We start from the raw sequence: 21,105 nt of genomic DNA on the forward strand, positions 1-21,105 counted from the left end.
GGAAAGAGAAGGTTTGCCATAGCTTCTGTCTGACTCATGCCTACCCACATTTTATAAGGTGGGGTTGCCAGCTTGTGGGTGCAGTGGTTCCCACCCACCTTGCACCTGTCCACTTTGTGCAGAGCAGAGGCTGCTGGCAGGGGGCCACCATCTTACAGCAATAGCAGCTCCCACCTCCGTCACCAAGGGGGGGGGGCACCAACTCACAGCAGCAGTGGCTCCCACCTACTTCACCCAGGGATGCCCTGGGTTTCCCCAGAGGCCTTATAGGCCAATATGTCCCTACTCATGGAAATGAATGAGATCTATGCAAGGGCACAGCAGTCCTTTTTATCATGGTTATCTTGCTAGGCTCACAATCATGTCAATGGAGCCTAAATAGCAGCATGTCCCTGTGGAATGAGCCATTAGAATACAGAACCTCACACTGTGCTGTATATATTTCTGATAATAAATAATTTTTCAATAATAAAACAGCATTTTCAGTAAATAAAACAGAATTTTAAACTACATCTTTCCTGCAGTATAATTTGCCAATTTCTTTCTGTTGGGTAGGGGGAAAATTGTACATAGTAACTTGAGATCATCTAAAAAGACTGTATAGGTGCCAGTTTTTTCACTAATGGCATTTTGACTTGGCTGAAACTCATGGTCCAGTGTATACAGCAGGTCCATACAATTTGGGGGCCAGCAAGCCAATTTGGGGGCCAGCAAGCCAAATGTAAGCAGGAAAAACTAGAGATGTATGAAGCCTCTAGTGAGCTACCATCCATGGGGAGCATGCAGGCCAGGCCAGAAGTATTGAACCTGGATCAGCCATGTTTGGGCAACTCCTGTTCTCTTTCACAAACCTTCCCACTAATTCCCCATAAGTCCAATATGTAGTGTGAGCCAAATTGCCTTATTTCTTTATTAAATGGGGGAATTATGAGTATTAATGTGCAACTGGCATAACTATACAATCAGACCTGTGTATACTGGAGTTAGAATTCCCAAGAACCCAAGAATAGACACAGAGACTGGGTAGCTAAAATAATGATTTCTTTACTAAATATTCTCAAGCCTGCAAACAATAATCAAACATTTACACAGACAATACAGAACTAGATGCATCTCGGGCATCTCGGGTGAGAATGGAACTTTTTAGGGGACGACCATCTTGTTTTTAGGAATCTGAATTTGAAGGGGTTCAGAGGAGCACCAAAATTGTTCATACTTGTGATGTATTTTTAATATTTTGTATTGTTCTATTGTTTTATTTGGCAATATGCCTGTAAGCCGCCCTGAGCCTCCGGGGAGGGCGGGATAGAAATGTAAATAATAAATAATAAATAAATAAATAAGGAAGCAGAGGTGATATGGGGTGATACTACCTGTCCAGATGTGCAGAAGTCCATGAAGAAGTGATTATGGCCTAAACCCAAAGGGTTTAGGGGTGGACTGCCAGTTGGCATCAGGGCAGGGGCACACAGTCTGAGGCTATGTGCTGACATATATAGACATTGGAAAACAATGCAGACCAATGGAAGGTCTTGGGGGCTGGTCTCAGGTGAGAACAATGGATTACCTGGACCAATGATGAGTCCCAGGGGTGCGTGGCATCAGGATGGGCAAGGCCTAGATGTGACCAATGAGCTCTCAGCGGGGCAGAGTCTGGCTTTAACAACAGAAGCCAGGTGTTGGATGACTGTATTGGGGGTGTCCATTGTGAAACAACAGAGTGGTCTGGTGTTTTCCTGGTGCCCGACAAAAGAAGTGATGTTTTTTTAATGTGTGGCAGGATGATCCTGAATGGGTGACCATTCACTAGCCATGGAAACTTAATGTTTACCTTGATAGATCTGGTAGCTGTTGCTACCCACCGATGAAGGATTCCAGCAACTCTACCTAACAATATTCTAAGAAGATCACCATGAGTAACTGTGCTAAGCAACAATCTCAGTAACCCCTTTTGGTACTCAAGCCATTTAAAATGACACAGACCAAGACTGGGAGGAGGAAAAGATCCCCCCCCTCCTCCTCCCTCGCGGCTAGCAAAAGACTAGAGAAGCACCTTCATACTGACTTTAACTTTAATCTTGAAAGGACAACCAGAGTCAACATTTGACAATACATGGTCAAGATTTTATAAGTGGTTTGAAGACTATAGTAAATAAACTTCATACAAAGTATAACTTTGATATATTTGCAAGAGATATACATAATGATATAAGGTGAAATAGACAAGTATACCGGTTGTTAGGGATGAGTTTGTTAAACAAGAATCTGTAAGAATATCTTTTCCCTCCTACATGTTTTGTCTTTAAAAATAAAAAATTGTTTTTTAAAAAAATCAGTCTGAATTCAGCCTTGAGAAGAGTTTAACACAGACAGAGGACTGGGGAAAGTTGGCAAAGAAGAGTGGGTAGTTAGGCAAAGGCTCCTATTCGGACCAAGAAAAGGGGATAGATCTTCTAGTTAAGAGAAGAAATTTCCCTACCAGTCAAAACAGGGATATAGCTCTGAAGAGTGGAGAGATCCCTGATCTGGTGTAGTTTGCCTTGTGAAACCTTAAGAGTCAGATAAAACTCAAGAAGAGTACTGGGGTATTTAGAGAAGGGGTTTGGGTACTGGGAAGAATGTACCTGCCTTCTGGAAACTAAAAGGGTCAGTGAATACTCAACAAAAATGTACTGGAGTGTTTGGGAAACACTGGAACAAAAGCATCTCATCTTAAAGATCCTTAGTCACTTGGAATGGCTTATGAAACTCTCAATAGCCTGAAACATATGAACTAAAGTCTGTGCATATACTGATTTGCTTCAGAGTTCTATATTGAGTTACCTCAAATTTTACCCCTGATTTCACCTGACCTTTCCCTTCTATGTTGAATAAAATATTTTGTTAATTTGGAATTTCAAAATGCCTCAAATGCCACTTAAGGTTAAGTTAAAGGAGGCATTTGATCCTTCCCTCAGGTCCCTGTGCTGAGCCAACAGCCAAAATATCATACTGTGACAGGGTGGGACAGCTAGAGTTCTTCAGGAAAGAAGAAAACAGATAATTAAGGTCACTCAGACACAAAATGGAAAGGAAATGGGGGGGGATCTTGCCTCTGAGGGAAGGAAGTGGTCGGGGGCACCATATCATATGACCCAAGTTTTTTTCTAGAACAAGACTTAAAGACTGCTGTACAAGATGTTTTAGTTGCTGTTTATATTAAAGTTGTCTTAAGCGATCCATCTTTCATTTAGTATTTAGTATCTATCTTTCATTTAGTATTTATCGGTTGACCCAGAAATATTACACCATGAAGACTTCATAGAGACATTGTGAAACTAACAGATGAATTTTGTGTAGCACTTTCAAGCATCACAATTAAGCATATTGTATTTTGGTTAAAGGTGATTTTTTTTCTTGACAGTTTTTTTTTCATAGTTTTCTTCTATTTGCCTATTACTCTATATCAAGCGCCCTATATATGATCCATTGTGGAAATGGAGCACCTAAGAATGTGGGCCATTCTATTTGCTTCAGTGGAGTGAATGGGAGAGGCTTGCACACTGAAACCTTAACCCCTGTAACAAGTCATTGGTTGAACAGTAGTGTAAGGAAAAATTACAGAAGAAAACTGCAAAACAATACTGGATAATGTTTTCAAAGGAATCTGGATCCACAACTTATGAATGTCTTGCATGCTGGTTATTATTAATATTTTTCATATTGAGCTGGTCTACTCAGAAGTAAGTACCATTTTATTCAATAGTTGCACTTTGCAGCTGTGACACACGCCTGACCTGCATTTCCCAGACTATTTAGAAATATTTTCCCCAAAACCAAATGCTTGTGAAGTTTCAGAAGGTAGAGTTGCACTTTGATGGGGGAAATGTCTTAGTGCTTGTACTTTTTCCTTTCTCAAAGGGCTACTGCTGCTTTCCCAAAAAGAGTTATCATTTTGATGTTCTGATCACTGCTGCTCAGTATCACTTATTTAGCCACTTCCATGTATCATTCAAAGTTCTCTTGGAATCTAGCTGACCATATGCTTCCATATCTCCAGGTAGCAAAGAAAAATGGAACGATTTCTTTGGTTGCTGACGATGCTCCATTCAGCTGCAAATGGTCTGTGCAGTTGATATGGAGATCTCCCGCCCGGCCCGGGAGGTGACGGTTAAGATGTATTTTTGAGGGGGCAGTATGTCAGCAAGCTGCCATGGTGTTCTGTGTAACTTCTGATTGTACATATGTGATCCCTGTCCCTGCCAGCTGACCCCTGTGTTTTCTATGCTGTAATGCCAAAGTAAAACAACTGGAGGATGTGAGGGGGAGAGTATACTTCGCTGTTAGCTTCTTACTTATCAAGCCTGTGAACTGCACCAAGCCTGTGAACTGCACCTGTGTTTTGTCTACCGTTCGCCTGGTTCCCAAGACTTGAGCAGGCAACCGTTTTCTCCTGCCCGCCAGCGGGAACGTTATCCATTGGTTATGTTTCTAACTTGAATCCCTTTATCATGTCTGCCCTAACTGCTTGTGTTCAGTTCTAACAAAGAACGTGTTTGAGTATCTTTCCAATGCTTACTTTCTTTGAAACGTGGATTTATTCTCGATGCTTGGGGATCCAACAAAATGGAGCACCTAAGAATGTGGGCCATTCTATTTGCTTCAGTGGAGTGAATGGGAGAGGCTTGCACACTGAAACCTTAACCCCTGTAACAAGTCATTGGTTGAACAGTAGTGTAAGGAAAAATTACAGAAGAAAACTGCAAAACAATACTGGATAATGTTTTCAAAGGAATCTGGATCCACAACTTATGAATGTCTTGCATGCTGGTTATTATTAATATTTTTCATATTGAGCTGGTCTACTCAGAAGTAAGTACCATTTTATTCAATAGTTGCACTTTGCAGCTGTGACACACGCCTGACCTGCATTTCCCAGACTATTTAGAAATATTTTCCCCAAAACCAAATGCTTGTGAAGTTTCAGAAGGTAGAGTTGCACTTTGATGGGGGAAATGTCTTAGTGCTTGTACTTTTTCCTTTCTCAAAGGGCTACTGCTGCTTTCCCAAAAAGAGTTATCATTTTGATGTTCTGATCACTGCTGCTCAGTATCACTTATTTAGCCACTTCCATGTATCATTCAAAGTTCTCTTGGAATCTAGCTGACCATATGCTTCCATATCTCCAGGTAGCAAAGAAAAATGGAACGATTTCTTTGGTTGCTGACGATGCTCCATTCAGCTGCAAATGGTCTGTGCAGTTGAATTTGCCCATGACTCAGCTATATTATCCTGGGGCCAGTCTCTCCTGTCCTCTCCCTTGTTATATCTTCTTCTTACCCAGTTTTCAACTGCAAATCCCATGGCATACAGGGGGATCCTAAGCAGACTTACACTTTTCTAAACCCACCGATTTAGAAGGGAGTAACTCTGCTTAGGATTTCACTGCTAAGCAGGGACCTGTCTTCTTTCTTAGCGTTGACATTCATGAGTCCCTGCCAGAGATAGTTGGAGGAACTATATTAAAATACACAGTGAATAAGGATGTTCTGCTGTGAATTATTCTGTAAAGCATGTCGACACTGCTGGAGAAAACCTTCTTTTGTATTTGAAGAAATGTTATTTAACTTTTAGAATGAGTTCATGACAAAAATGATAAAATAGCACCAATCTGTGAATTCAAACATTAAAGATAATGCAAAGCTGGAACATTCCTTTTTGACTGGAACCACTGTCTAATTTTTTTCCCTAACAAATACTGGCTAATGCTGGGCACTAATCTCCCAGCAGAAATTTATGAGAAAAAAACCGAGATGTTTCCCAATAAAAATGTATAAGAGGAGCAAGCAGCAGATGCTTTAATCTACGTAGATTGAAGAAGGGCTGACAATTTAAGAGGTTGCAAACTCTTATTTGCAGTTGAATTGGAGAACATGACAGCTTCCATTAAAAGAAAGGTTTCCTATTGCCATGACAATAGCTTTACACTAAAGCAAAACAGGGGTCATAAATTATTCCCAGGGCCTTGTTCTAATAGCAGTGCTGGATTATTCTCTTTTTTCCCTACTGCTGTTTGATTGATGTGTTTTCTCTGAAGACCTAAAAGGTGACAACCCTTACCTAAATACCCACACATCTGTGGGAAGTGGCAAAAGATGGATGTGTGTCCAGAACGTACACCATAAATTGCAACTTCCACTAAGCCAGTGTTCCTCCAATAATAAATCTTTGCCTTGTTGCTTTATATTTTGTGGATATGCTTGTAACTCCTTGACCCACCACTTCTTATCTCCTTGAAATTCACAGCTATGCAAGTCAAAGTTGATTCTTCAAGGAATAAACAATAATCTTGTTCTATTAGAATATGTCTGGCATGTTCTCTTTGATTTAATTGTTGTCATTCTCTTAGCAGTTTGCACAGACAAGGAGCTGAGGAACCTTGCTTCACGTTTAAAAGACTGGTTTGGTGCTCTTCACGAAGATGCAAATCGTGTTATCAAGCCAACGATCTCTGATTCGACACAAGGCAGTAAGATCAAAAAATCTGATTTAAGATTTTTTTAGATAAGTTCAGCAGTCAGCAACAGTTGTAAGGACAGTCAGTGTACTATCTTTGGTCTTGTTATGCTGTGATACACATATGTGCCCATTATTTTCACACACACCCCTCCTCTTTTCTCTTTTTGTATTGGTTAGAAATTTAATCAGCATTTTTAGTATGGCTAATTAAGACATTCAAAGGTACTGAAAAGATAATCTAAGACAGGATTGTGTGATTTCCCCATAGTAGTATGGCTGTTGATATAGTGCAATAACAGGATGACTTCCACATGGCAGCAGTTTGGTGTAGTGGTTAAGTGTTTGGACTCTAATCTGGGAGATAATCTGGGACTCTAATCTTGCACCTGCTGGATGACCTTGGCCAAGCCATAGTTCTGGCACAGCTGTTCTTGAAAAAGAGCAGTTTCTGTCAGAGCTCTCTCAACCCCACCTACCCCACAGGGAGGGGAAGGGAAAGGAGTTTGTAAGCTGCTCTGAGACGCCTTTGAGTAGTGAAGGGTGGGGTATAAATCCAATCTCTTCTTCTCTTCTTCTTCTTCAGGTTTCCCCTCAGGTTTCTTGTCCAGACCCTGGCAGTGACTATTAACTTCCTGCCACCAGAGTCTTTTCAGTGTTTTTTTTAAACTGCCAAATGAATATTATTATATTATTATAACATTGTAATGATTTGCTGATCAGGTTCTCTGAATTCTCAGTTTTCATTTTTTTTAAAGTAAGTCTCTAGTTCCTTCCATTGTGGAGATATGCCTTTCCCCTTATATCTTTGCAATGGAAGGGGCTAGTGACGTTTTTGAAAAAATGAAAGCTTGGAGTTCAAGAGCCTGATATACAGATTGTTATAACATTGTAATAATATTCAGTTGCTGATTAAAAAAAATAAATCTTCCTCAGTGGCAGAGGGAAGAAATGGCCACCATGTGGACAGCAGCAGGGCAAATGACTGCAGGGTGGAGGGACATGGAGAATCCAAACTTTCCAACCTACATAGCAGTCATTCAGGCTTTGCTGTGATCTTCCCAAAACCTTTGCAGCAAAGCAGGTTTTGGAAAGATGAGAGAAAAGCCAGGGAACCCCTGTGAGGTGCATTATAGTGAGGTGTACTATAATGCTGTGGACAAGGAAGAAACAAACTTGCTTCCAACAACATTGAACTTATAGCAAATAAGAACATAAGAACATAAGAGAAGCCAATGTTGGATCAAGCCAATTGTCCACCCAGTCCAACATTCTGTCACACAGTGGCCAAAAATACCAGGTGCCATCAGGGAGTCCACCAGTGGGGACAGGACACTAGAACCCCTCCCACTGTTGCCCCCCCAAGCACCAAGAATACAGAGCATCACTTGCCCCAGACCAAGAGTTCCTATCTATATCCTTGCAGCTAATAGCCATTGATGGACCTCTGCTCCATATGTTTATCCAATTCCCTCTTGAAGCCGTCCATGCTTGTAGCCACCACCACCTCTTGTGGCAGTGAATTTCATGTGTTAATCACACTTTGGGTGAAGAAGTGCTTCCTTTTATCCATTCTAACCCGACTGTTCTGCAATTTCATTGGGTGCCCATGAGTGCTTGTACTGTGAGAAAGGGAGAAAAGTACTTTTTTCTCTACCTGCTCTATCCCATTATAATCTTGTAAACCTCGATCATGTCACCCCTCAGTCATCATTTCTCCCAGCTAAAGAGCCCCAAGTGCTTTAACCTTTCTTCATATGGAAAGTGTTCCAACCCTTTTATCATTCTAGTTGCCCTTATTTGCCCTTTTTCCAATGCTATAATATCCTTTCTGAGGTGTGGTGACCAAAATTGTACACAGTATTCCAAATGTTGCACCATCGATTTATACAGGGGCATCATGATACTGGCTGATTTGTTTTCAGTTCCCTTCGTAATAATCCCCAGCATAGCGTTGGCCTTTTTTATTGCAGTTGCACACTGTCTCGACATTTTCAGTGAGTTATCTACTATGACTCCAAGGTCTCTAGAGCTCTTGGTCAGTCTCTGCCAGTTTGGACCCCATCAACATGTATTTATAGTTAAGATTTTAGGCCCCAATGTGCATCATGTTGCACTTGGCCACATTGACCCCATTTGCCACGTTGACTCCCACTTGCCCATCCTCGACAGATCCCTTTTAAGTGCCTCACAATCCTCCCTGATTCTCATCACCCTGGACAATTTAGTGTCATTCCCAAGTCCAAATCATTACTGAACAAATTAAAAAGCATCAGATGAAGACTGATCCCTGCGGTACCCCACTGCTTACCACCCTCTACTGTGAAAATTGCCCATTTATACTCACTCTCTGTTTCCTGTTAATTAGACAGTTTTTTTATTCACAAGAGGACTTGTCCTTTTATCCCATGACTATTGAGCTTACTTAGGATCCTTTGACGAGGAACTTTAGCAAAAGCTTTCTGGAAATTAAGGTAAACAACAACAAGGTAAACAAGGTAAACACTAACAGGTTCGTGAGATAAGATCTTCCCTTACAGAACCCGTGCTGAGTCTGCCTCAATAGTTTTTGTTCATCAATGTGCCTACTAATGCTCTCCTTAATGACAGTTTCCACCAACTTACCCAGTATGGAAATGACTTATTGCATCAACTTTGTCTTTAAGCATCTGCGAGCTTAACAGACTTCATAGAACTGCTCTTTAGGCACAACAGAGAAGCCTAAACGAAACCAGGACTTCAAAACAATTTAGTCTCATAGTTTATACATTTTAAGCAAGCAATAAGGAGGTTATCAGCATTTTGATAATCTTTGTAGGTCTCTCCTTTGCTACTTCCAATAAGCCATGTACCTTGAAAACTTTTGTTTTCCCATGGTCCAGGCAGCTGGACTTCCATTGAGCCTCCTGATATTATTGGGATGGGTGGGTTTATGGGAAGTCCAGATATGTAATGGGCTATTTCAGCAGTGTCAGAATCATTACAGGTTATTTCTGTGTTTGAACCACCCCATTCTCAAATCCAGGAGGTGTCTGGCATTATGAAGCTTCAGAGCCAACCTCATTGCACCAATAAATTATTCTGCAGGGCAGCACAAAATCTTGCTTCATAGCTCCACCCCCTCTTGGATGATGGAAAAGGGCACTTCTATAATCTGCAGTCAAGATGCATTTGGAGGTTCTGGGTTTTCTCTCATTTTCTGTGGGGCAGGGTAAGGGAACAAATGTAATATTTTGCCTTCAAGCCCAGAAAACCATCATCCACAAAAGATAGTTTTGCAGCAGAAACAGGCTAATCCAGTGACCAAAGATAATAATCAGGGAGTAGAACAATTGAAAGGCTCTGACAGTCCTGTTACTCCCTTCCCCCAGCTAGAGGCAACAGACTTTGAGAAACTAAGTGAAATGTCAGCAGAGATGAAGCCTCCCACCTGTTCTCAGCAGTATTTATCAAACATGGGCAATTTTTCAATCTGTAGGTCAAAAATTCACTGTAGGTTTTGCGTGCTGCAAATATTCCCATGACAGGCACTAGATTGGAAACATAATTTTTACAGAAAGCTTTATTATACATTTATTATGAAGTACACAAGCCCCTGTCTCTGATCAAAAAAAATGTGAGATTCCCTTCTGCCTTTCTCTTTTCTTGGGTCAATGAGTATGGGGGGAAATCTGCACACATGCCTAATGATTACCAAAGAGCAATGATGCTGTATATTACCTTGATCCAGCTGTGCTGAATATCAATTTAAATTATTTATAGGAACAAACTGCATCTTAATTCATGCATGAAATTCAAACGAACACTTGAGTGCATAAGGATATTACAAACCCCTTAACTATCCCACCTGTACAATAATGCCAGACTAATTCACACAAGAGGCTAGACGATTTTCAGGGGGGAGCACGGGGGGCATGACATCACTTCTGACATCACAAAAAATAATAATGTCCAGGTTGGAGAGGAGGATGGCCAGGTCTCCCAGCATACCAGTTTGGTGTAGTGGTTAAGTGTGCGGACTCTAATCTGGGAGAACCGGGTTTGATTCCCCACTCCTCCACTTGCACCTGCTGATGTGACCTTGGGTCAGTCACAAGCTCTGGCACAGCTGTCCTTGAAAAAGAGCAGTTTGTGTCAGCAGTTGAACATGTACTTTCCAGGCCCCTACTTCAAGCTCAGGCTCCACTGCTCGAATTCCAATGCTGACAGCACCTCCTCCACTGCCCCAGGAGGGAGGGGAAAGGAAATGGGCTGAGCAGGAGCCAGGAAGATTCCCCAGGGCATTGGGGCAGCATTCCAGGGCTTCCCACCAGTCACATGGGAATGGGAAACGGAGCAGCCGGGCAAGGAAGGGCCAGGCCTCTCCCAGCAGTGGGCCTGAATCCTCTAAATGCTCCTGGGAACAGCTTCCAGGCTGTGCCTCCCCGCCCCCCCCCAATCTTCAGTCCTGCCGACCTGCCAGGGATGGGAGAAAGGGACAAAGAAAGCCCCCCCCCGTGCACGCAAAAAGGCTGTCATGCCTGCACATTTTAATTAAGGCATGTTGGCTTGCGAGGCAAAATGGAAGCAGGGAGGATGGGCAGTGGCAGGGGTCATTTGGGGGGGACGCGGGGGGACGCCTTCCCCCCGGGTGAGGTGCGGGAGGGCGGGGCCTGGAGCTCCCTGCTGGTGCCCGCTGGAGGTCGCCGCCGGCTGTAGGGAGGACACACTTCCGGTGATGTCAGGGGGTGAGGCATATGCTAATGAGTTATGCTAATGAGTCCCCCTAGCTCTTTTTCTACGAAATGACCCCTGGGCAGTGGTATGCCTTGCGCATGCGCGTTGATTGCAAGGAAGGTGAGGTGGGCTATAAGATTCAGAGGGACATTGAAAATTTGGGAGGGGGCATCACCCTGTACGCCCCACTCTAGCTACAGCCCTGCATGGAAGAACCATTCTTGGATGGCTCTCTCTCTGTGCTGGGAATCATATCAGCATGCTCCTCCATAGAATAAAACTTCCTACATAGAGGAAACTAGATCTTGAGAGACAGGTTCTAGCTCAACTTTTCCTTAAAATGCTAATTTTGTGTGTCCCTGAATTTTTTTTATGGGGAAGCATTACTACAATTGGGGAAGCACTACTACAATTTGAAGTAGTACGGTCCAGGAACAGGCTTACCAATCTATGTGCTGTTTGTGTGAATGAGGCATAGGTTTCTGATCTCCATGAAACTTCATTGTTATGCTGCTCTGCAACTGGTTTCCTCCACTGACATCTGATTACTTCATTGACATGAGCTGTCAGGTTATGGTTATGGAGTCATCAGAAGCATGTGTCTTTTCACTGCAATCTATTTTGAATATCCCCCCTGTGGTTTTAAAATAACGTGCAGATGGTAGGAAATTATGGTTAAGATTTCCTTGGACACCACAGCTGGAGAAGGTGTTCCACTGAATTTTTCTGCATGCCGCATTGCATTGTCAAGCTGCTGCTGTGTGTGCAAATAAAATAACTGAAAGGATTAAGTTAATCTGCAGACAAAAAAAATAAATAAAGACGATCCTTTTCCTCCTGTCCTAACATGAAAGCAGGAATACTGGCACAGTGTTAAGCTCTGACCTTCATTCATTGAAATCTTGTTCACTGTCTGGTTTAGACTAAGTGGCTTGTGTTAGCAGCCATTTCATTCTTTGTACAAGTGACAGAACTTAAATCAATTTCTGCAATGCGTAAAAGACAGTCTCTTGGCAGGGCTAGAGTCAAATGGTACCTGTCTTTTTTTTAAAAAAAAAAAAAATTACTGCCCTGGAATTTATTCAGTGGTTCTCTAAATACCAACATCCCCCCTCCCTTTTCAGGTTGGTGCATTTTGAATACTTGTTCCCCGCTCACCCCTTGAATGAAACACAACACAAGTTATGGGTTAAACTGGGAGTCTTATTTATACTTAAGATGATCTGCACCAATACATTAAAGCACGGGTTGCATTATGCTTGCCACGCAAACCTCCTAACAGGGCAAACCCACCCCAGCTCAGAGCCAGGTCTGGGATCCTTCCAGACTTTACTCGTCACAGCCTGCATGCCAGTGTATAGAGTGGAGGGGAGGGCACATTCTAGCCCACGGCTGTGAAGCCTTAAGGCTTGTCATATACTCCCCCCCCATCTTGAAGAGGCCCCCAACTGAGTCACCCTGACTACAAAGCCCATAGGCACCCAGTATGGGGACCCCTTCATTGCTTATATCTCTGGGTGTTTGCCAATTCAACATCCCCTCAACCCGTGCTTTTCCCGCCACGGGGGGGAGGGGTTAGCCTTGGCTTAACTCCCCTCCCGCCAACCATGACCCACCCGTTACCCAGGCCGCTTTGCAGATCAGCTCATTAAAAGACTGACCCGGTAACTCCCACTCTGCTCTAAAAAGGATGCAGCACTGAAATCTTGATCCCGGGGTGGAGACTGCTGACCTATTGCCCAGATCGTCACTGCCAAAATGCATGACCATGGGCTGGGGGTTGCTCCTGTCAACTGATGATCATCTGGAGCCGCCAGCCACTGTGCAGGTGACCTTAATCCTCATGCCACCTCCTGCAAAACAATACAACATCCGCCAGCACCAATGACGGCCAACAGCCCCCGTGACTGCCGTCTGTACCTTACACCTGGGGCCTCCTGCAGGCCAGCACCATACATCAGAGGGACAGCCCTCCAAGCCATTCCAGTGCCACTGAGTAACGCAGAAAGGCGGCCCCTGAGTATTCCCTATATGCCCTGTGGATGAGGTCCTGATACTTTACCAATACTGACCCCTGTCCTGGTTGGGCCTGCAGCAAACCACCCCCCCATGTCAATGGCATAAGCCAAAAGCCAATTGTCAAAGTTCTTGTCAATTTGCATCCGCTTTATTTTCTCCAACTCCCTGGGGTCATCCCTCACACTCGCTTTCACCTCAACATCCCTAAAGAGGAGTGTGAACATGTCTACATACCCCTCCATATTTTCTCTTTTGTGGCTGGCAGCAGGTGATCCCCCAGTGTGAGAGACCTTTCCATATAAGCATAGGGCAGGTTTGGTGCTGTGTCCTGTTGCCCCCACCCCAGGATGGTGCGCCTGTCACTGGCACAACCTCAGAGCTTGCGCCCAGCACCGGTGCAGTGATTGATGCCCAGGATGGTACAGGGCCCACCGCCTTGCATCAAGCCCCCCCACCATGGGCCCCTGAACCCCTCCCCCCACTCAGTAGCTGGAGCCAGTGGAGCCCTGCCGGTGGAACCAGCTCCCATGGGACTGGAGATCTCCCTGCCCAACATCTGGGTATCCTCTTCATCCACGGACTCCTGCAGCTGCGCTAATCTGGCACTGAGAGTTCACCTTTCCTGTTTGCGAGCTGTGGCTCTGGCACCCCCAGGTGGGGTGGCTGCCACGGATGCGCCATCTTCTACATGTTTCCGCTTCTCCATCTTGGCCCATTCCAGAGCCTCGATTTTTGCAGCCAGGTCCTGCAAGAAGCCCCCCCCCCATCCACGGAGGGTGAGATGGCTGGTGGCTCCCATCTGGGAGCCTTCCTGGCCAGACCACCCTTTGTCCGTGCCTTCTTGGCTGGCATACTGCACCCATACTGGACCCCGGCAAAAGACCAACCTGGTAACTCCCATTTTGCTCTAGACCTGGTGATGCACCGAAAGCCTGATCCCAGGGAAGAGACAGCTGACCTATGGCCCAGATTGTTGCCACCAAAATGCACGATACAGCAAAGGGGACAAAGAGGGAAGAGTGGTAAACCAAGTCCCCCTATGAATTCCGGAGCATTCCAAATCCTCCCCCCTTCACCACACTGGAGGTGCGGGATGCTTATGTTGCCCTGAGCCCAGCTAGAACCTTGGCCTTATTACAATGATCCTGCAGCAAGCGAACACACACATGAACTCTGGAAGTAGCCATATACTGCCCCAGACTCTGGTTCCACCAAGGTCAGTACTGTCCCCACAAACTGGCTCTGTGAGACTGGTCCCCTAAAGCCCACTGGTGGGGGAAGAACACATGCCACCAGGTGGCAAAGGACACCTGCAGTTGCCTTATACTGACTCAGACCCCTGGTCCTCTGATCCACTGGTGGGGAGGAAACTCAGCACTGCCTGACACCGTGGTAATACCTGTGCCTCTTGAGGAACCCTGGGAGATATGGCTCCAGCTACCTACTTGAACTGACTCAAACCCTCGCCCACTGAACCCCAGGTGGAGAGAAAACCTTGTTGCCACTTGCATGGCGGAAGGCCCTTCACCCTGTAGCTCCCGATGGCCACAAAGCCAGCTAATAGCCCAGTGGGTGTGTGACCGTCCCTAGTGGGGTGATCCGTAGAAACCCTGTAGGGCAGCGAGGGAAGGTCCCTGGGGAAAAAGGGGGGAGCGCAGCTAGGAAACCCCCTGGGTGGTGGAAGGAGTGTCTACAGTGTCATTGAAAACTAATTATTCCTCCTAAGCGTCAAAATGTTGTAAGCCCTGTAGGAATTGGCTAAACTTTAAGAATGGGAGGCATCCTAATCCAGGTTCTTATTATCCAAGATGTGACATGTGATGTTCATGTAAGAGACGGCCGAATGTTCCAGATGAGACCTTGGTTCTTTCGAAAGTCTGGTGCTGCCTTGCTTCCTGCCTCTCTGACCTTTGTATGTTCACCCCCCACCCACCCAGTGCTTTGTTTTAGAGATGAAGGTGTGGATGCTTGCATGAAACTTCAGTGCTCACAGTTCAGTTATGTGGGCTGGTGGTCAGTGGGGCTGTCCCCATTGTTCATGCCAACAACGAAGTGAAAATGGAAGCCAGCTCATCTGTGCTTACTGAAGCTTACTGTGCTTACTGAACCATCTGTGCTCATCTGTGCTTACTGAACCATGTGGTTTCAGGCAAAGATAACCATGAGTGGCCAGTTTCAGTATGTACTTAATATATTTGTGTATTTAAGACATTTATCTGCCGCTTTTCCATCCAAATAGTATTGGGCAAGGCTTGTTATGTAAACAGCTATGTGGAAGGCTTTGTTTTGTTTTGTTTTCATGCATAGTTCCTTGAATCATAAGACTTCAGTGATGCAACACTACCCTTGCAGAAACGTTCCTCCTAAAAGGGGGTTCTGGCCATGCTCAAGCCAGAATATAATAAGTATGAGTTGACTGTAATTGTGCATATATATATATATATATAAGGAACCAGCAACAAAAAACAATATATATACACACACAATTACAGTTGTTAATGAGTACTTATTAATAAGTATGAGTCAAATTTAACAACTGTAATTGTGTGTGTATATATATTGTTTTTTGTTGCTGGTTCCTTATGCATGCTCAAGCCAGATACATACTTCAGATTAGACTCCGTGCCCATGAATCTGTTTCAGTATAAATTGATATTGTGCCCAGAACGTCTGTAATAAGGCAACTGATTTAAGGCTTTATATGTATTGTACATTACTTGTTTCACATAATTTTTTTATTCCGATGTGTAGGAAATGAACGTTTGAGAGGATGGGAAGCATTTTACAAGTAGGTCATTTGTTTGAAATTGTTCTGGGCTTTTAAGTGACGGGAAGCTGGCTGGTGGTTCTTCTAACTACCTGTCTAAGAGGATTTAAAATGTAATGTGAGCAGGTGTTTGAATGACATCAATCCACACCTCAAAAGATACTAATTAATAACTATTCTAGCACTATCTGAAGAGAAGCCAAAATACATGAATAAGCAACAGAACTGTCCTAACTGGAAGCTAAACCTAAAAAACTGTTGGGGCTTTTTACCTTGGGCCTTAGTACTTGTGGCAGTGGGGACTGATGTAGCAATTAATTCTTGTCCTAGATAAAGATAAAGCTTTCTCTTCTGACGCAGGAATATTACTGATGCAGCTTTCTCTCTGCATCCCACAATTCAGTATAAGGGGGAAATTAGGGTTGCCAGGCCCTTGCCCTGGACTCCTCACCCCACCGTTGATCAGCTGGCTGGCAGGGGAATTACTGGCAGCAAAAGTAGAACTAGCTGGCGTTACTGGCAGTTATGTTACTGGCAGTTATGTCATTTTCAGCACACACCAGAAGTGACATCATCACATTGCCACCAACGCATGGATTCTCTAATATTTGGGCAGCAGTTGTATGGTAAAAATGACTTTTACCATAGAGTTGTATTTGGGCAGCAGCTGTATGGTAAAAATGACTTCTACCATAGAGTTTTTTTTCCCCAATACCAGAGTGTCCCTATGGCAGCAACATGATGACATCACTTCCAGTGCTCTTTTTGCCCCCCGTAAATCCTCCCCATCCCCTGCCAACATGGCAATCATAAGAGAGATAGTGAAGTGCATGATAGTGGATACATATTTGAGGTGAAAAGACTATAGTATCCTTTACAGGCATTATTAGGATATAAAACTTTCAGCACTGTTGCCCTCATTACCCACCTTTTATAGCACATTCATTTCCTATACCTCCAAACAATGAGGGAATACTGTAGAATAAGGAATTATGACACACATTCCGGGTCTCTACTATTACCTCAGTGGTGTAGGATCACAGCTCACAGCTCACACACAGCTTGGATAACACCTCAAATAGATCCTAAGAAAACCTCATTCAGGCATAGTTCAGATTAGGGGTGTGCATTCAGGTCTACCTGGACTGAAAATATGCCCCAAAAACACCTTAGAGAACCAGTGTGGTGTAGTGGTTAAGGGCAGCAGACTCTAATCTGGAGAACTGGGTTTGATTCCCCACTCCTCCACATGAAGCCAGCTGAATGACTTTATTTATTTATTTATTTATTGTTTAGATTTTATCCCACCCTTCCCTGCATGCAGGGCTCAGGGCAACTTACAACAAATTTAACACACAATACATAGAATAAAACAGTAAAACATTCTACAGCACAATAAATTAACAAATTATTTTTCCTGGAACTCAATTACAAATACAATATAACACAATATACTTTATATAGAAACCAGGAAAAAAAGAGCTAGCTTGCTGCACAATACAATATAACACAATATACTTTATATAGAAACCTGGAAAAAAAGAGCTAGAGTGCTGCACTCACCCAAAACTCACAATGCTACTAATGATTGAATAGGGGGTCAACGGGGGTAAGGCAGGGGAGGCCAGAATAATGTTGCCTCAACCAAAGACCCGGTGGAACATCTCTGTTTTGCAGGCCCTGAGGAACTGACAATAAGCACACGGGAAACACGGCAAGGTTGAGTAAACGTAGAAGAACACTGTGTTAAAACAAAACACACAATTCTGATATGCTACTATGCCTTCATATATTCGTTTAAATCATATACTTAAATATACAATAAAGACCCTAGTGTATCTTATTAATTATAGTACATTGATAACAAAAAGATAAAGAACAATATATATCTTGTAGAAAAGTCCACAGCTACAGAGATGAATATGCAGACAGGATTCAATGCTGTAGACTATCTTGCTTTCTGATGAAAGATGCAGCCGTCGTCAATGGCAATATTGTAGGCTGTTTTGCTTTCCAAAAAGAGATACAGCAGGCATCAAAGCAACACGCCTCCCAGGCAAAAGTTGCGTGTTTTGAGATATTCTTCTTCTTCAGGCAAATTATTTTTCCTGGAACTGAATTACAAATACAATATAACACAATATACTTTATATAGAAACCAGGGGGAAAAAGAGCTAGCTTGCTGCACTCACCCAAAACTCACAATGCTACAATGCACAAGTCAAGCAACTCTGTATAAAGCTTCTCCGGTTCTGAAGCAGATCCCACAGGGATCTCACTTGGGAGAGTGTTCCACCAGGCTGGAGCCAGAGCTGAAAAGGCCCTGGCTCTGGTTGATGCTGAACGGATGTCCTTAAGGCTGGGGGGGCCCAGCAACTGTTGTTCAGATGAGCGTAATGCTCTTTGAGGGACATAACAGGAGTGGCGGTCCTGCAGATATGTAGGTCCCAGACCGCTCAGGGCTTTGAAGGTCAATACCAAAACCTTGAACCGGATTTGGTACTCCACTGGGAGCCAATGCAGCTGGCAGAGCACTGGTTGGATATGTATTCTAAAAGGTGTCCCTGTGAGGACACGCATTGCTACATTTTGAACCAGCTGAAGTTTCTGAGTCAACCTCAAGGGCAGCCCAGCATAGAATGAGTTACAGTAACCCAGGTGACAATTGCATGGATCACTGTGGCTAGGTCGCAAGGGAGTAACCCAGCCTGAAGGTGACAATTGCATGGATTACTATGGCCAGGTCACAAGGAGGGAGATAAGGAACCAGTTGCCTGACCAGCCGAAGATTTGTTGTGGTTCAGTCGCACAAGCTATTTTGGCAACTACCATGACCTGGGCCTCCATAGAGAGTGAGGCATCCAGGATCACGCCCAGACTCTGAGCCACTCTGAGACTCCTTCAAGTAGTGAAGGGTAGGGTATAAAAAACAATTCTTATTCTTATTCTCCTCCTCATCATCATCAGTATTTTTGGGTATACTTTGGAATCCCAAATGTAGCCGGGATCCCAGATATATTCAGGAATTACCAGCAAACCAAAAAAACAGCTGTGGGCCTGTAGGAGATTGCTCCTGCCACTCAGCTGTTCTTGGGCTTTCTTCTGCAGTCCCTTTAAACAGGGGGTGTTTAAAGGGACTGCAGAAGACAGCCCACAAAACAGCCAGGGGGGGCACTCTATGGCTCATCTGGGGCTCTTTTAGGCTGTTTGACCGAACTGCCAAAGAGAGCCCCAGCAGAGCCTGCAGGGAGAGTTCTCCTCATCGGATTTGGCTCCCCGCAGGATCAGCTGCTTGGAGGGATCTATTGGGCAGTCTGGTTTAAACAGCTTAATCTCAAATTCTCAACCTAATCTATCTCATAGAATAAACAAGAAAAAATATAGATGAAGATGGCAGGGCATATAAAAAGTTGGTTTGTTGATGGGTGGGGAGGAGAAAAGGAAGCATGGAAAGGTGAGGCTGTAGGGGCTGACAGGAGAAGTAAAAGAGTAAATAATGTGGGGAAGGTGTTACAGGGGAAAGTCAGGTGCCTCCACAAGTTCTTGCACATTCCCTACAATTGGACTTGCCCTGCTGACAGGTACCATATGACTGGGCCCATCTCAGCCCAGCAGCTAGAACTAAATAGATATATCGCTGGGTGAGGGTGGTAGGGGGAGGGATGGAGGGAAACCTGAGGACAGGAGAACCAGTAAAAGTAGATTGGCTGGGACAGAGAGAAGGAAGCAAGAACAGGGGAAAGGCTATCAGTCTTCAGGGAAGGGAAGAAGCAAAAGTGGGGGAGGAAAAAATTAAATCCTCCCCCAGGAAGTCCTTGCAGGTCCCCCACTTTTATCTCATAATATTTTATGTGTGTGTTTGGTCAGGTAACTCAACGGGCATACAGTGGCCATATGGTTCTATTAAATCATGGTAATTGGGAATGTGGCTCTCAGCACACTATGAAGTGTGTGCCATGCTTGAGCATGTATGTTCCCTCTCCCTTCGCTCCTCATAAAGCTAGTTAATTAAGGGTCAGGTCACATGGACATTTAGTGCAGGCTTCGCTGCTGATCCCTCGCGCTTTACAGTTTCCTGTTCATATAGGCAAACCCGCCTCCCGCACCGAAGCGGGCTGAGTCCCATGGTTTCCGCTGTTTTTATCCGTGTTTCCTGACACCCTTTGGAACAGGTGTTTTCCTGATATCTCGCGCTTTGTATCCGCGGTTTTGGTATCTGGACAGCAATCCACCGTGACCGCGCTACCCTCCCACACCCCCTTTTTTGTGTGTTTCCAGTTTAAATTATGCACATGTGCAAACAGGCACTAGCTTTTATTTTGGTCTTGTTTAGTTTGTATGTACGCCCAAGCGCATGGGAATACAAGCGCATGTGCAGGTTGTTTTTTTTAAAAAAAAAAAAACTGCGCCGCTGCAGGGACGGTGCGCTGTGTGATCAGTACTTCACGCGAGTGAAGCGGAAGACAGAGGGACCGTCTGACCACCTCCAAGCGATATAAAATGTCGCGGATAAAAGAACTGCGGGAAAACTAGCGCGGTAAGAGGTCTGCGTCACCAGAGCCAAAGATTTCCACTTTCATGGCAGCCATAGTTTGTAGTTGTATCCAAATCACAATTTGTGATTTTTTCCTTACTGCATAAACTAGAGTTCCAAATAGAGTCTGGCAACTAGCCAGAGAGGGAAGGGCAAGAATGGCGGGCATGATGTTGCACAACAGTGCAAGATCACTCCCAGGGAATACCCAGAAGTGATGTCATCATTCTGGCATGATGCTCTAGGATTCACCCAAAACCACAGAGTTTGGGGCAAACCCTAGAGCATAACACCAGCACTGTGACATCACTTCTGGGTATTCTCTGGGAGTGATCTTGCACCAACGGTGCAACATCATCTATATATCTAATACTGAAAGGCGCCCCCTGTGTGCGGATACCTAAATCCGCGCATCGGGGGCACCTGGGGGGAGGGAGATGTTTGTGCACACTTGGGACGGTTCCCAGGTGTGCACAAAAATCTAAACACTCGAAAAAAATATCGGGGGGATACTTAAATCCCCCCAAAAGTGCAAGAGCGTCCCCTGCGCATGCGCAGGGAACGCTCTGCAGAC

At 44.3% G+C, this 21,105-nt stretch overlaps 1 protein-coding gene across 1 annotated transcript in view; it reads left to right on the forward strand.

Annotated features, from left to right (window-relative positions):
- Positions 1-21,105, forward strand: part of SPOCK1 (sparc/osteonectin, cwcv and kazal-like domains proteoglycan (testican) 1) — a 292,947-nt gene that overhangs the window by 239,708 nt on the left and 32,134 nt on the right. Inside the window, exon 4 of the mRNA XM_015413934.1 lies at positions 6,392-6,508. Coding sequence (XP_015269420.1) covers positions 6,392-6,508 — 117 coding nt within the window. The remainder of the gene's footprint in view (positions 1-6,391; positions 6,509-21,105) is intronic.

Source organism: Gekko japonicus, unplaced genomic scaffold (assembly GCF_001447785.1).
Source record: "Gekko japonicus isolate JY-2015 unplaced genomic scaffold, Gekko_japonicus_V1.1 scaffold1796, whole genome shotgun sequence".
Lineage (NCBI taxonomy): Eukaryota > Metazoa > Chordata > Lepidosauria > Squamata > Gekkonidae > Gekko > Gekko japonicus.